Source organism: Felis catus, chromosome C2 (genome assembly GCF_018350175.1).
Source record: "Felis catus isolate Fca126 chromosome C2, F.catus_Fca126_mat1.0, whole genome shotgun sequence".
NCBI classification, from domain to species: domain Eukaryota; kingdom Metazoa; phylum Chordata; class Mammalia; order Carnivora; family Felidae; genus Felis; species Felis catus.
The window spans coordinates 130122046-130139695 of record NC_058376.1 but is presented as its reverse complement, the minus strand read 5'-3'; the positions used below and the strand labels follow the sequence as shown (position 1 = coordinate 130139695).

Below are 17650 nucleotides of genomic sequence, written 5' to 3'. Positions count from 1 at the left end.
CTCTTTCAAGAATTCTCTGTCTCTCTGTCTCTCCTGTTTCGAATCTGGGGGAGTCTTAATCAATTTTTCATAGCAAGTAATAAATATTGGCACAAAGCCTTTACCCACCATGCTATACAGCTTGTTCATCCGTTTAAAAAGTTTCACAAAGAGTCTACTGTATATAAAGTGCACTTTCGCGGGAGTCAGTGAACTGGAGCTAATGGGAGTGGGGGTCTGGTACTGAAGGTTCCAGAAATATATTGCCTCTCCCAGCTATCCTCTCAGGACGTTCATTCAGCTTTGAGGAAAACATCATCAAACCCTGTCAGTGTCACCTTCCCCACAGGTTAATAGATTTCTAAACCTTTCATAAAGGAATGAGGTACATTTTTACCCTATCTCACCCTTACTTTGCAAAATAGGAATCATCCTTTGGACCCTCAGTTAAGCCAAAAGCTATGGGCTTGGTAGGAAGGGGCAAATTAGTCCCTGTGAATTTTTCTTCTGAAAATTAATACCACTACTTATCACAAAGGAAAGGTTTCCTAGAGACAAATGTCAGGACAAGAAAGCCTAGACCCAGGAGTTCTTGTGGTGGAAAGAGGACAAAAAAGTTAACAAATAAAAATACACATTTTCTTCCCTTTTTCTCTGCTACAGAGTGTTCACAATTTCACTTTACCCTCCTGGGCCACAGAGGACACCATGACTAAGTTGAAAGAATTATCAGAATTGTCCATCCTGTCTGTCTATGGAATTCACAAGCAGAAAGAGAAATCTCGACTGCAGGGGGGTAAGTATATAAGAAAGTGAAAGGAGCGTATTGGATTTGTGGTTGAGTGATATATACACATGTATTCGATAAACGTATGTATTCAAAAAGCTTAGGACAAATAGTACCTGGCACATAATACACTGTCAATAAACATTATGTGTTTTTATACTCATTAACATTGCCCACTCTGGGCCTTAGTTTTCCTATCTGGAAAATGGAAGCTTTGGGATAAAGGTAAATGATACTTTTCATCCTTTCAAACAATTAAGGCTTTTATTGTTGTTGTTTTAACTTTTTTAATGTTTATTTTTGAGAGAGAAAGAGCATGAGCAGGGGAGGGGCAGAGAGAGAGGGGGAGACACAGAATCCAAAGCAAGCTCCAGGCTCCAGCTGTCAGCATGGAGCCTGACACAGGGCTCGAACTCACGAACCGTAAGATCATGACCTGAGCTGAAGTAGGGGCTTAACCAAATGAGCTACCCAGGTGCCTCAATGATTTTGTATCAGAGCTCCATGAAAAGCAATTGTGTCTGGTGGCCTATAGTATGAATTTTTCAAGGGGGAAGTATGACAAAAGGGGCCCATTTTCCCAAAATTCTTGGTGGTATCCACTGTTTAAGTTAATAAAACATATTTTTCAGGCTAATTGTGTCCTGTAGATTAACACATACTGCAACTGACAAGTTTATGACCCAGCTTAAATGTTCCCATTGGGGGTGGAAGGTGTTTATTTCTCAGTGATGCTTCCTTTCAGCTGGATTTGGCCCTTCATTGTGGAGGACATCCTATCATAACAAAAGGAGACCAGGCAAGAGGATGCCAAATCCTTATAATCAGGATAGGTGGGTGGACGAAAGAAGCTAGGACCAGGCAGGATAGAGATACATGTGATGCTTCTGAGGGCAGTTGGGTGGCCAAGCCAAGATACCAAAGGAAGCGTCAGATTCAGGTGTTGTTAATATAGGCATTAAAAGTAAGGATGGAGAGGGGCGCCTGGGTGGCGCAGTCCGTTAAGCATCTGACTCTTGATCTTGGCTAAGGTCACGATCTCACAGTTTGTGAGTTCGAGCCCCATGTCGGGCTTTGCAATGATTGTATAGTCTGCTTGGATTCTGTCTCTCCTTCTGTCTGCCCCTGCCCTGCTTGTTCTCTCTCTCTCTCTCTCTCTCTCGCTCTCGCTCTCTCGCTCTCTCTCTTCTCTCTCTCCCTCTCAAAATAAATAAAAGTAAGGATGGAGAGTAAGATAGTCCATTATGGCAGGTTGACATAACAGTGAAGAAATTCTAAGCCACAGGATTAGAATTTCCAAGTCATATACTCTAGACAGTTTGAGAAAAAAAGGGCAATCACATCAAGACTCCAACCATTGCCAGACCCTATTCACTGGCGGGGTCAGGACAAGTTCAGCAGAGCCCCAGGAGAATACACAGAGGCAAAGCATCCTGGTTGTTGGACCAGACTGGGCAGATGTTCATTCAGGGCTGGGTGTAGGGACAGAGACCAGGAAGCAGCCCAATCTGATGTGCTAAACAGGAAAGGAGGCAGAGGGTGGAAGTTGGGCCTTGTTGACTACACATACACCGGGTCTTATTCCTGAACCACCAGGCCTTAGAAGTGTGACTCCATCCCAAGCCACATCAGATGGTAGAGACAGGGTTCTTGATTGAGGTCCCTCAACCTAGTCATGACGGGCTGAGGAATTCAGCCTCTCACTACTCAAAATGCAGTCCATGGGGCAGTAATCTCAGCCTCACCAAGCCTCTGGTTAGAAATGCAGAAATTTCAGGCCCCACCCCAGGCCAGATGAATCAGAATCTGCATTATAATGAAATCCTGAGGTACCTCATAAAACATGAAAGTTCAGAAGCACTTCTCTAGATGCAAGAAACAGTGAAGAAATGGGCAGAGAAAGCCAGGCAGAAGTTGAGAATAGTTTAATAATAGATGTAGAACTCTGTACAGGAATAAAAAATGGGGGTTTTCCTCACAGCTTGTTCCTCTTCTTTTTTTCCTTTGACTACTAGAGATTGCATTTCAGGGAAATAACTTCCCCGCTCAGTCAGTTTCCCCATCTAGATTCTGTCTGTAAGAGTCTTTCCCTCAGGGGTTCTTTCCGTCTTGGACTTTGAAGACTGGTTTCTCTGTGAACGCACCTGCCCTGTTTTCTGGAGAAGTCCAGTGTATTGATAAACCAGGGAATAGTTTCCTGAATGATTCCTACCAAAACCCAAGTTCAGCCTATTGTTTGGATCTGGCTAGGCAAGAGAGATTTGTCAACTACGTGCTTGTTGAATGATGAAGCGGCTGAACACAATCCTGCAGAAAAAAAAAACATATTGTCTAGGTGACAGAGTCACACAGGAACATCAGGACTTTGACTGGTATCTTCTGATCTTTGCCAAAACTTTTGTTCTACCAGTTGGTGTTAGGGATGATACAATTTGGTAATATGCACACTCCACCCACATTTTGCCACACACACACACACACACACACACCCCAAGAAAATCCCTAAGGTTCATTTAGGAATATATGGCTGGTCACATCTGTATTAATGTAAACCTCTTCTTGCTATAGACCACAGGTTAGTAAACTATAGCCTGCAAGCCAAATCCAGCCCGCTGCCTATTTTTTATAAATAAAATGTTATTGACACTCAGCCACACTCATTCATTTAGGTAGGACTATGGCTGTTTTGGGCTTCCACCCAAGAGTGAACAGTTATGGCAGACCATATGGTCCACTGTCTGGTCCTTTGCAGAAAAAGTTTGCCAGCCCCTGCTGTAGCTCAAGAGTGTGGGAAGGGAAGTTTATGTCTTCCACTCAGTGATATTTTGTCTGGTTTATACAGTTAATAAATGATGTAACAGGGAACGGAGAAGCTAGTGCACGCTACAGTGGAGTCTAGTGATTAAGACATGCTGGGTTCAGAGAAGTTCAGCTCCCCTGTGCACAAGTTGTGGAATCTTGGACAAGTTGCTGAGTGTCTCTGAACCTCAGTTTCACCTCCTATAAAGCAAAATAATTGGCATGTCAGAGCCCGGGGATAACTATGGTAGTTACCCCTAGTTTCTTCTGGGGGCAAGGTGGACAATCACCTCAGAACCAAGAGCTGATATCATCTCCCATTATCAATGCTGAAGGCAGCTTCAAAGTTACCTGTTGCAGAGCAAGTTGCTGGTAGGTGATGGTGTTATCCCTAAAGGACTCTGAGAAAGCAACCTTCTCTGAAGCAGAGTGATGTAGACCCGTTGGAGAAGCAGCATCTAGCTTCTTCCGTTCCCAGTCAAGGGAGTCACAGCATCTACAGAAAGAACAGACCACCTCCCTTTGTAATTAGCCTTTTATTGTGCCTCTTGGCATATAGATGAATAAACAGTCTCTGTGTACTATTTTAAGAGATTTTCGAAGGCAGGAGTCTGATTCACCTAGCATAGTATCTGGCCCATGGTAGCTGCTCAGTGTGTGTTTGCTGAGTGGACCACAGAGTCCAGAATGACCTTCCATCTGTTAACATCAATGCCCTGCTCTTGACAAAAACTAACTGATCACTGGGAAGCCAGGAGAGTACACGTGTAGTAAAAAAAACACCAGAGATATAAGGAGTCTTCAGGTGATGGTTGTGGAAGTTCCTGGGGCAGTATGTCCTCAAGACCATGCCTGGCACTCCAAGGTACCCCTCAGCCTTCAAGGACATGGAAACTGTGAGTTGTGTACCCGCCTTCATCACCTCAGGAGCAACAAACATGAAGGGCAAGAGCTCTCCTCTACTGAAGACAGATGGATTCCTTAGATGAAAGATGCGGACTGCCCCCTAATAGTGATACCCAGGGTAACCTGGAGTAATGGGCCACAGAAAACAGCCCATGACTTGTACAGACATCCAGAGAGCTGCTTTTTCCCACGGCCTCCCACAGGTTTGACCAAGAGAACAGAGGCAAGAGGGGGAGACATAATACGTGCCAGGCTATCACATCACGGCTGCCCTGGAGAAGAGCACTCACTAAGAACTGTCTGAAAAATGTCATTTGCAATTCCTTTCAAGTTCCTCAACCTCCTGTCTTGAGCTTTAACAAAACCTGGGGGTGGTAGGGTCCCAGTGTGCCAATGCAGCTCTCTTTGCACAGCCTGTATATGACTCGCTGTGTGTCGCCGGGCCTCAGCTTCCTCGGTGTAAACGGGGGATAGAAGTCAGGTTCAGTAAACTAATGTGTATAAAGCACAATAGATGCTCAACCAAAGTTAGTTCTTTTCCTCTCAAGTCTTGAGAATCATGGCAGAGAGAATCACTAAGTAGGAATAAACACAAAGTTTAGGAACTAAAACATAAGCCCACGTTTGGTTCAGCTCCTTTGTTGATCTATCTTTAAGGTGTCCTGGTCGGTGAAATCCTCAATCACCTGAAGAGTGCAACTCGGCCATCAAACCACAGAAAACTTGTCATGTATTCTGCAGTAAGTATTTTCATCTCCAATCAATATCCATTTGTCCAGTAAGTGACTTCTTTAAGGAGGGAGCCTCATTTTCTTCATCATCATTTCCCTAATGCCCAGCAGATAGTAGACAGCTCTTCAAAGCTTTTCAATGTTGATTTGTCAGATCTCCTGAATATGTGTATATGTGACCACCTATGTGGTTGGCATTTTTTAATTTTATTTTGCTTTTATATTTAAAATTTTTAATTTTAAAATTAAACACCTAATTCTGGCCCTTGAGTTTACAGTCTAAAACTGACAGGAAGACATAAATACCATACAAAGCAGTATGGAAATGCAGTACAGGTAAAAGCTTTGCCTCGGAGAGGGGAAGCATCATTTCTGTTCCAAACCAAAAGGAGAGCATGAATTAGATGTGGACAGAGAGTAATGACGTGGAGGTAAACCCACAGGTGAAGGCCATGTTTCAAGCCTCCAAGACCAAAAGGAGGGTGGAGCCATTAACGGAGGTGCTCCTGGGGCAGGGGAATGAATTAGACAATTGGGTTTGAAGCACCAGGGAGCATCCAAATAAAAATCTCCAGGTGGCAAAGGGAATAGGAGAGACAAGGGGGCAAATGACCGCAGCCTGAAGTTAGAGCTACACTGGGTGCAGGAAGAAAAAGAGAGGTCTCAGAGAAGACCTCCATCTTGGAGCAGGAGTCAGGCAAATGGGCACTGCTGGCGGGGTGGAGGGTGGGATTTGAGGGGTGCATTGAGCACTGAAATGGCCGTGCATGGACTGAGTCTGCAAAGATCAGCGAACCAGGACACGCAACATGGTGACTCGGCTTCCCACCCACTTCTCCATGATAGAGGATTTCTCAGATGTGGTTTGGCTGAAGAAAGCCATGTTTCCATTCTGCAGGAAGATGGATGAGGTGACTATGGATACAAGGAAGTTTGTTTATGATCAGGGGTTCTAAATGGGGTAAGACAAAGAGCTTATGGATGAAACAGAGTGTAGTGCTTCCTGGAGAAGGGCTTCCTGAAACCAGTCCATTCTGCCAATTTTTTTAGCTTCCCATCTGCTTTCCAGTTCTAACTTGTATGATTTCTGGCAAGTCATAATTCTGTAATTCTATTTCTTTCTCTAGTAAATTAGTTCTAACCCCTTTTTAATATATGTACACTGCCATATAATTTAGGCAACCAAATGTTATGCCCGTTTGTCGATAGAGAAGCTGAGGACTTTCAAAGATTGTGTAGTTAATTAGTGGCAAAACTAAGACTGAAAAACCAGTCCCCTATGCCTTCCAGCCACACTGGGATAAACCTTTAACAATTACTTTTAAGCTGTGCTCTCCATTTCCTTACATTTTTGTCTTCCCTGATATTTATAACCTTACATATTCTTCCCCAACTTTAAAATCACAGATTATTCTAATCTGTAGAAGAAATACAATCTAGCACTAATGTGTTCCAACATATTTTAAAATGTAATGCAAATCAGTGAAACCAGCTAAAACAGAGATGTTCCGCTAGAAAAGGCAAGGGACAAAAGCAGAAAACTTGACTCAAATTTATTTTCTTCCATTTCAGGGTTATATGACATTAAGCAAGTTACTTAATATCTCTGGGTCTGTTTGCTCATCTTTGTAATGGAAATAATATGTATTTAAGTCTCACTGCCTAGCACACAACAGATGCTCAACCAAAATTAGTTCTTCCCCTCTCTACCCCTTGAGTCATTGGGGTTATGGCAAATTTAATTGGATCGGAAACCATCATGGTTTTCTACAAGTGCTTCAAACTACCTATGGAACGTACATCTGAACCAGAGGTAAAGATCAAAAATGATTTGTTTCAAATCCCCACAGCATGATACTACCGTGGCTGGCTTGCAGATGGCACTAGATGTTTACAATGGAATCCTTCCTCCCTATGCTTCCTGCCACATAATGGAATTGTATCTTGAGAATGGGTAGGTATCTAAAAGGTGCTTTTCACAATCAATACCACTTGATCTCAGGTTTTATTATTATTAGCTTAAATATTTTTTAATATTTAATTTTCAGTTAGGTACATAAATTTAAAATCAAATACTAAAGGAGCACCTGGGTGGCTCAGTTGGTTGAGCATCCGAATCTTGATTTTGGCTCAGATCATGACCTCATTCATGGTCATGAGATCAAGCCCTGCATCGGCGTAGAGCCTGCATAAGATTCTCCCTCTCCCTCTATCCCTCCCCTGCTCATGGACTCTCTCTTATAAAATTAAACTAAAGTAAAGTAAAATGTAAAATAATTCACTAAGTTAAAAATATTGCTTTATTCCACTTTCAGATTTCATGAAACAATTTTATCCAAACTCTTTGTATGCATCTTAACTTGTGTCTTCACCACTAGAGTCAATTTTGAGTCCCCTAAAAACTGTTTTCCAGATATATTAACAAATAAGGGTAATTCTCAGAGGTTTACCCCAATGGACATTTCTCTCTCACATATCTAATACTCTAGTAGAGATGTCCCTGGCTAATAGGAGTTGATTCACCCATGGTGTGATTTGGGGACCCAGGCTTCCATCTTTTATTTTTTAATTTTTTTAATGTTTATTTATTTTTGAGAGACAGAGCGCAAGTGGGAGAGGGGCAGAGAGAGAGAGGGAGACACAGAATCCGAAGCAGGCTCCAGGCTCTGAGCTGTCAGCACAGAGTTCTGCACAGGGCTTGAACTCACGAACCGAATCATGACCTGAGCCGAAGTCGGACGCTTAACCGACTGAGCCAACCAGGCACTCCCAGGCTTCCATCTTTTGGACCAATAGTTTTCAAGAGTGCTGTGCTCACCTGCAGGCAACTTACAGAAAGAAATGAGAGGGTAGAGAAGACAACCTGTTTATCAACCACCTCAACCCAGAAGGGGCACATATCACTTCTGCTTGCATTCTACTGGCTAAAATGATAGGCATACCTCATTTTATTGTACTTCACTTTATTGCACTTCATAGTTATTGCACTGTTTACAAATTGAACGTTTGTGGCAAACTTGTGTCAAGCAATTTTTTTGACAGCTGCTATTTTTTTTGGCAGCAATTGCTCATTTTGTGTCTCTGTATCACATTTTGATAATTCTCACCATATTTTGAAGTTTTCACTATTATTAAATTTGTTTGGTGATCTGTGATCAGTGATCTTTGATGTTACTATTGTAATTGTATTGGGGCACCGTGAGCCACATTCATATAAGACTGTGAACTTAGTAGATAAATGTGTGTGTTCTGACTGTTCCACCAACCGGCCACTTTCTCTCTCTCTCTCTTGTTCTCTCTCTTGCTCTCTCTCTGTCTCTCTCTTTCTCTCACTCTCACTCTTACTCTCACTCTGTCTTTCCCTCTCCTCGGGCTTCTCTACTCCCTGAGACACAACAATATTGAAATCGGGCCAGTTAATAACCCTACAACAGCCTCTAAGTGTTCAAGTGAAGAGAAGAGTTGCATGTGTCAAACTTTAAGTCAAAAACTAGAAATGATTAAGCTTAGTGAGGGAGGAATGTTGAAAGCTGAGATAGGCCAAAAGCTACACCTTTAGTGCCACACAGGTAGCCAAGTTGTGAATGCAAAGGAAAAATTCTTGAAGGAAATTAAAAGTGCTGCTCTAGGGAGTACATACATGATAAGGAAACAAAAGAGTCTATTGCTTATATGGAGAAAGTCTTAATGGTCTCCATAAAAGATCAAACCAGCCACAACATTCCTTTAAGCCAAAGTCTAATCCAGAGCAAGCCCAGACTCTCTTCAATTCTGTGAGGGCTGAGGGAGGGAGGAAGCTGCAGAGGAAAAGCTGGAGGCCAGCAGAGATTGATTGGTTTATGAGGTCTAGGAAAAGAAGCCGTCTCCATAACATAAAAGTGCAAGATGAAGCAGCAAATGCCAATGGAGAGGCTGCAGCAAGTGACCCAGAAGATCTAGCTGAGATCATTAATGAAGGTGGCTGCAGTAAACAACACATTTTCAATGTAGATGAACCAACCTTCTATTGGAAGAAGAGGCCATCTAGGGCTTTCACAGCTAGAGAGAAGTCAATGCCTGACTTCAAAGCTTCAAAGGACAGGCTGTCTCCCTCGTTAGGGTCTAATGCAGCTAGTGACTTTAAGTTGAAGCCAGTGCTCATTTACCACTTGGGAAATCCTAAGACCCTTAAGAAGTATGCTAAATCTAAACTGGATGACTGCACATCTGTTTATAACATGGTTTACTGAAATAGTATTTTACAAAAGCCTACTTTTGAGACCTGCTCAGAAAAATATCCTTTTAAAATATTACTGTTTACTGACAATGCACCTGGTCACCCAAGAGCTCTAATGGAGATGTACAATGAGATTAATGTTTTCATGCCTGAGAACACAACATTCATTCTGCAGCCCATGGATCAAGGAACAGTTTTGACTTTCAAATCTTATGATTTGACAAACACATTTTGGAAGGCTCTAGATGCCATACACTAGTGATTCCTCTCTGATGGATTGGGGCCAAGCAAATTGAAAGGATTCACTGTTCTAGATGCCGTTAAGAACATTCATGATTCACGGGAAGAAGTCAAAATATCAACATTAACAGAAGTTTGGAAGAAGTTGATTCCAAAACCCTCATGGATGATTGGGGTTTAAGACTTCAGTGCAGATGTGGTAGAAACAGCAAGAGAACTAGAATTAGAAGTGGAGCCTGAAGACGGGACTGAATTGCTGCAATCTCATTGCAAAATTTGAATGGATGAGCAAAGAAAGTGGTTTCTTGAGATGAACCTACTTCTGCTGCAGATGCTGAGAAGACTGTTGAGGTGACAACAAAGGATTTAGAATATCACATGAACTTAGTTAATAAAGCAGTGGCAGGGTTAGAGAGGATTGACTCCACTTTTGAAGGAAGTTCTTCTGTGGGTAAAATACTGTCAAACAGCATCACATGCTGCAGAGAAATTGTTCAGGAAAGGAAGAGTCAACTAACTGATGTGGCAAATTTCACTGTCGTCTTATTTTAAGAAATTGCCACAGTCACCCTCACCTTCAGCAACCACCACCCTTCAGTCAGCAGTCACCAATACAGAGGCATGACCCTCCACCAGCAAAAAGATTACAATTGACTGAAAACTCTGATGATGGTTAGCATTTTTTAGCAATAAAGCATTTTTAATTAGGTTACACACATTTTTTAGACATATGCTGTTACACAGTTAGTAGAATACTATGAAGAATATACATGACTTTTACATGCACTAGGAAATCAAATAATTCCTTTCAATCACTTTATTGTGATATTTGCTTTCTTGCAGTAGTCTGAAACTAAACCCACAACATCTCCAAGGAATACCTGTAGTCACTTGGTCCCACCTAGGTACAAGGGAGTCTGGGAAATGTAGTCCATTTTCAGCCATAACTCTATTCAGTAGAAAGAGAATCACGAATTTTGATTGACTGTTATTATGTTTGCCATATCATCTTGAGATAAAAGATGCTGTCACTGGAAAATTATCCCGGGGAATAAGCACTCATTCACATAATATTGGGAAGTTTTTAAAAACATTTCTCTAAGTGAATATTTGCGGTTAATACTGTTTATGTGGCTTTCAAAGTGATGTTTTAAAGGCTTGTTTATAACAACAACCAACAGTGGCAGTTGTGAGGTTACTACAGCAAGAATGATCACTAAATCCTACTTGAATTTCTCTCCTGCATGTTTGGCAAAAGACTTCCATAAGCCCCTCATACTAGTTTTACAAGGTTGGCAAAGGCCAGTGGTTTTTCCTGAAACAACACCTTGTTTTTTCAAGTAAAGTATCGAGTATGAGGGAGTATAAATTACTTAGGTATACACCCACACCCTCTTTCTGAGATGTAATTTTGATAAAATCTTGATGTATATTTAAGCGCATATGTTTCCAAGTTATTGCCTGGCTAAGGAGAAGAGAGAGACCTTCATTCAGGGGAAAGGCTACAAGAAATACTGAGAGAGGAAAAGAAAATGAAGCAAATGGGGATCATGAAGGGGAGAGAATAGGAGAAAGAAAACCCAACACCCCACCTGATCCCCACTTCTTACTCAAAGGCTCATCAAATCACCCCCAACTCCCCCAACCACCACCTGGTAGCTCCCTCTCTGATTAAGCTTCCTGGTCCCTACCTCCTTTGCCCCTGGTTATCTAACAAACCAGTCCTCCCATTTCTACCCTCTGGATCTGACCCACTGGCCCCAATCTCCCTATTCCCACACCTAAGTTAGCTCATATCTACTCATTCCTGTATATTCTTCCCCTAGTCCTACAGCTGACATGTTACAGGCCAGATGGGAAAATATTCAATGGCAGTTCAACAACACAGAACTAACAGCTCTCTCTCTTCTACCTTCTTCCACCAGGGAGTATTTCATAGAGATGTACTATCGGAATGAGACGCAGCACGAACCATATCCCCTCACAGTGCCAGGCTGCACTCCCAGCTGTCCTCTGACCAAGTTTGCTGAGCTGGTTGCCCCTGTGATCCCCCAAGACTGGTCCACGGAGTGTATGACCACAAGCAACGACCAAGGTACTTACTGAGGATGTTATGGATTAGTGTACATGCAGAGCTCTGTAGAGAAGGCAGAATACCCTTTCTCTAGACAGGTGGTGCTTTGAGAATATCACTCAGCCATCACTCCCAGCTTTAAGGGAAATAGGTTTGAGGTGATAATTGTGTGTTTCAGGGACCCCCCCCCCCAACTTCAGGCAACTCCAACCTCTCCACGAGGTCCTGCCCCTACTTGCCTAAACCTTGACTTGGTTTTTTCAGTGTTTATGGAAAAAAAGCATCATGTCAAAATATAATCAGAGGCAAAACTTAAATCAAAGTTCTTGGGGTTGCCATGAACTGGCCACATAGAGCCTTTTGGGTTTTTTTTAAGGACTCCCAGATTTCATTTGAGCAGGATTAATGAGGTTGCTCTTGAAGTGTCTGAAGTGGAACAGATTTCAAACAAAATCCACAATCTAGGGTGAGAGCAAGGAAGGGAAGAAGTTCATCCTAGGCAAATGGGCAGAGGACCAGCTTTGGAACTGTTAGTTCCAGCCTTCTCACAAGGAGAGGCAGATAAATGGATACAGTGGAACAATCCGGAGAAATCACCTCCACCGGGACACTGGTACTATCTTTATATATTTGTGTTAAAACTAATTGGGTAGAAAAGCTGAAAAATAAACACCTCTTTGTATCCTTTAGCCCTGGAAAATCCATGTTACTTTTGAAGAAACCAAAAGCAAATTTGCCAGAAAACTTTGCTGTATATAACATATATGGCAGCTCTTGGAGAGCAGACATCCTGGCAAATAAGTAATTTGGTGAGAGCACAATATTTAGGCACAACCCATCAGAGATGAGTACCCTGCATGAGTGGTTTCTCTTGGAAGATGGTAAGACATGTTGAATGTGGAGTTGATTTGGGAGAGGAAGTATGATACATATCAAACTGGAACAAAATTAGAAATGTAAGAGCGTTCCTGAATGCCTTCAAGATCAAAACTTACCGGAATGTTGAAAAGTATGGCTGTGATAGCTGTTCTGAGGACGAAAGGAACGTGTAAGGTTTTGATCCCGATTATCTTCAGAAAACCTAAGCAAACTCCTGGCCCTGCTGAAACTACTCACTATGCAAGAAGAAATCATATTCAAATGGCACTCTTTAGAGTCTTGTAGATTTGCCATGTGGCAGATGTAACACGCCTAGAGAACACTGTGCTACGTTACCATTGTAGAAAAAGATGAAATGTTTTCTAGAGATGGTTTCCGCTGGGTGCCAGAGTCCAGAGGAAAAACCATTCCCTCTCCCAGTGAGTCATTGAACGACTGACTTGAGACACTGATTCATATATTTATTTGCATTATTTTTTCCCAAGGCAATATTTGTCCCCAGGGCTGCTCTCTGATTACTCTTCCTCCCCCATGCATGTAACTTTCCTCCACAATAAGACAAATGTAAACTAGTGAATAAAGTCATTAGTAGGGAGTTCAAAAACATTACTTTTAAAATGATTTTTGAAAAGTGTGTGTGTGTTTAATTAGAATAAAATACGTGAAGGGCAGATTTTAGGGGCTACATTTTTGTTTGGGGATTTTATTTTTAATGTAACAGGAGGGAAAATATTAATGTAAAGTAAAAATGATCTTGACTGGCTTAGGTGAATATTTTACATTGAAAATGAGTTTAGTTCAGTCTTTACTACTTCAGAAAAAGGTTAAGCTGATGGATGGCTCTGCTTTATCTATTAAGATGGAACTTGCAAGAAAACACCCTTGGGAAATTTACAACCCAGTGGGAAAGCAAAAAGATACATATTACACAGAATAACAAGGGTTATATCTTACCACCACAAGGGTTGCTATGGAACAAGAGTTAAGTGGATTCAGAGGGAGGGAGGCAGTAAGGAATGTCAGGAAGGGCTACCTGTAAGAGGTAACAATTGCACCATGTGAAGTCAGTTTGGATGGAAGTTTCTAACGGTACAGCACAAGGTACTAGAAAGCCATTTATCAAGTCTCTTAGTGGCTTGAAGCTGGAAAGGGTAGAGGACTTACTCAGCAGAAGGTTCTGGGTCCAATGAGATTCCCACAGGTTTCCTTCAAGGGTCCAATTCTAGTAAGATCAAATATCAACGACACAAGAGCAAGGGTTTTTATCTGTTGTGTTCTCTCTTATATCTGTCTCAGAAATACCTGTGCCTGACATGAATTAGTGCTCACTAAATATTTGCCCAATGGATGTATAGATCACTTACCTTTCCTCCTTGAACATACCGTCTCTATCTTGATCAGCAGTGATACCTGCTAACCTGGGGGGTATATTTGAGCCCATCCTTTCCTTTATCCTCCATAGCCAATATGTCACCTCCTCTTCACAAATCTTCCTGTAGAGTATTTATAAAATTCTTTTCCTCAAGACACCAGTATCAATTCGGTATTCAAATGGAGTGAAACCAATTAGCAAAATATGTTAGTAAAACAAAAACTGAAGCATCGGTGTGCTGGAGCCAACACATACCAACCTCGAGAGTGGAATGTGCACAGCCCTTCCCAACTCTGAGTTCAATCACTTGACTTTGGCAGCATGAAATTGGTCATGGTGTCATGGCTGGAGCGTCTTCATCACAGAAATCAGCATATGCCACAAACCAGGTTTTGTCTTTTGTGGTTTTGATCCAGTTTACTAGCACACCACTGGATTGAGCTCATAGAAAACTTCAGAGTTTATAACATGAGGTGGTCTCCAACAAAGCAAATTCAATATCTGAAGTTCTTTAAGGAAAAGGGATTTGATTTGTTCTATATGGTCTCAAAGAGTGCTGCTTGGGGTATCAGGTAAAAATTTCAGGAAGACAGACTGTTTTCAGTGTTGGGAAATTCCTGGGACAGGAAATCCTATTTGCCTTGCCAGAGACACCATGAAGCACGCCAGAGCATGGAAGCGTATAGGCATTGAATGATTCCTTAGTAGGGCACAAAATTTAGCAAATAGGATGCCCAAATCAATTTGAGTAATAGCTTTAACTGCTGAATTTTTATAATTTACTCAGAAAAAAATGGCTACAGAACATTTAGGGTGTCCTGAGAAAGCCAATACAGGAAGCAGGACAAACCATTAAATACAGGACACATCGTGTATGCGCAGAATGCCTGGCTACTCTGCCACCCATGAAATCCTACCCATACCTGTAAGCAGTGTTATTCACTAGCGTTAGTAGACCCAATTAATATCACTGTCATATCAATTAAAGTAAGCAGACTCTTTGCTGGGGAATTCATGATAAGTCTAAGTTCCATACTATGTAACTTGAAAATAAAATCCCTTTTTAGAAAATGCTTTCTTAATTCCAAAATTTTACTAACACAGTCAGACTTTCATTGCTAGCACTCTCCCACCCCTCTCCCTCAATCTCCAGCACCACATACTTAGTGGGAAGGAGAATTAATGGTGGGAAGTTCAAGTTTCTCCTTATAAAAATCTTTGTAAATCTTCAGCAAATATACACATGCCCAAGATTCAACCATGAGCTTCCTAAAGGCAAAATCATTACCCTTTCCCTCCTTAAATCTTCAGACAATGCCTAGAACCTGGTACCTTCAGTCAGTATTTGCTAATTGAATAAATGTTCAGCCCTTCACACTTAGCCTGGCTTCTTCATGGCTGCACCCAGGTATCAGGAGCTTAGAACTCACTTGTTCAATAAATAGGGGAGAGAAGCTATGAATGAGCCTCAAATGGGAGTGTACTATAAAGACCCAGTCACCAACTACATACATATATGTATGTACCAATATGACTGTATTATTTGGCCTGCTTTCAGCATTGTCAGCTTGGCATTCTTTTGTTCTCCTATTGCTTTTTGGAGCCACTGTTCATTGATACCCCTTCCAGCACCCCTCCTCCCTCAGAGAGGAAGCCAGTTATAGCACCTGTTTCTCATTCTTGTTGCTACTATCATCAGTTTCCAAGGACATGTGTCATCATTCATTAATGGCATTGGGAACTTGCTCTGGTATATATGCCAGCTCATTCCTCACTCCCCCTCCTGTCCTCAGCCTAGGCAATTCTGACATAATAGTGGCCCATCCTATACCCTGCCCACCACAATAATATCCAACCCTTGGTTAAACCAACCACACAGTGTCGGCATCCTGATCTGCTAAGTTGGAACAGAAGCCTATTGTTACCATTTCAAATTATGAATATTGAAATTTCTACTTCAACCCCAGCTGGTTCTTGCAATGCTGTTTGGCCAAAGTATTCACTCTTCCTGGACCCTTTTCCTGAGTTCTACAGGAAGGCCTTGTTATTTTCCCCCAAACTTTCAAGTTCATCTTGGCTTGTTTAATTCTAGTGAGATGTCCTTAGAAGAGCAAGTCTTTTAGATTTTCCTGTCACTACCGCCAAATATCTTAGTAGCCTTAACTTGACTCTACTGCTTCTCCTCAAGAAAACATGTTACTCCCTGAGTATCCTTTCCTCATGTGTATGATCCCACCCCTCATTTCCTGGGACCTCAGTGAAGCTTAGCTTCTTTTTCTTCCTCGGCGTTGGCTTCCTTCTAGGAAATGCCTACATCTCTCATCAAAGGACATCTCAAGTGCCTGCTCCATCTCACTCTCTTCAATCCCAATTTTCTTGAACTAATCATTTGTATTCTGTATTTCCTCCTCACTCACTCCTGAACTATTCCGTAAAATGATGTTCTTCCTTCCATCTCTTTTTGGAAGCTTCCCTTTTGAAAGTCACGGCACCTAGCTCAGCGATCTGTTTTTGTTTTCCTGTCAATAGGACATATCCCCACTTTACAGAGAAGAAAATAGCCTCAGAAAACAACATGCCACAAGTGTTAGGGTCAGGGTTCAAGCCTCACAGTCTCTAACACCATATTTCTACTATATCATCTTCCCTTTCCATCCCACACTGTCTTGTTGACTATTCCCCTGGGACAAATGCCCAAAAATTGAATTAGTGGGTCAAAGTATATGACTATTTAATGGGGTGCCTGGGTGGCTCAGTTGGTTAAGCATCCAACTTCAGCTCAGGTCATGATCTCACACTCCATGAGTTCGAGCCCTGCATTGGGCTCTATGCTGACAGCTCAGAGCCTGGAGCCTGCTTCGGATTCTGTGTCTCCCCCTCTCTCTGCCCCTCCCCTGCTCATGCTCTGTCTCTCTCTGTCTCAAAAATAAGTAAAAACATTTAAAAAACCTTTTTAATGAATATTTAATAACAGGTATTTTTTGAGTACCTCTCATGTACCCAATATGTGCCTATACAGCAGGTGTTAAGTTTGTTGAGAAAGTAGCAGCAATACAAGAAAATTGTCCCCATGTGACCTGGACCCCTTGGCAGGGAGGACAGGGGGATAAAGAATTAAATAAGCCCTAACAGTTAAGTATGGTAATACTATAATAAAGGACATAGGGGAAAGGCAACTAGCTTAAGTCTAAGGGGTCAGAGAAGGCTTCTCAAAGGGGGTGCTGTTTAAACCAAAGTCTGGGAGCACCTGGGTGGCTTAGTTGAGCGTCCAACACTTGATTTTGGCTCAGGTGATGATTTCACGGTTTGGGGGTTTGAGCCCTGCATCAGGCTCTGCAGTGTCAGTGTGGAGACTGCTAGGGATTCTCTCTCTCCCTCTCTGTCTGTCCCTCCCCTACTTGCTCTTCCTTTCTCTCTCTCTCAAAATAAATAAACATTTTTTAAAAATTAAAAAAAAAAATAAACCAAAGCCTGAAGGAAAGAAGGAATTAACAGGATGAGTGGAGGTGAGGAGAGAGGAGAGTATTACAGACAAAAGAAAATGTGTAGAAGCCCAGAGGCTAAAGACAACTTGGGGCATTTTAGGAACAGAAAGGAGTATGTCCGGTCATAGTGCAAACACTGGGAAGGCAGACATTAAGTGTCTCGGGTCAAGTTGAATAGCTCT

At 42.0% G+C, this 17650-nt stretch overlaps 1 protein-coding gene across 4 annotated transcripts in view; it reads left to right on the top strand.

Annotated features, from left to right (window-relative positions):
• The window catches only part of ACP3 (acid phosphatase 3), a 45873-nt gene that overhangs the window by 23082 nt on the left and 5141 nt on the right, over nt 1-17650 (top strand). For 3 of the 4 annotated variants that reach the window (XM_003992120.4, XM_045037595.1, XM_019810704.2), the window contains 4 exons: nt 643-775; nt 5129-5211; nt 7053-7156; nt 11584-11753. In XM_003992120.4, the coding sequence (XP_003992169.2) occupies nt 643-775; nt 5129-5211; nt 7053-7156; nt 11584-11753 (490 nt within the window). Of the gene's footprint in view, nt 1-642; nt 776-5128; nt 5212-7052; nt 7157-11583; nt 11754-12422; nt 13233-17650 lie in introns of those variants that run through there. The other variant, XM_019810705.2, reaches the window with a different exon arrangement.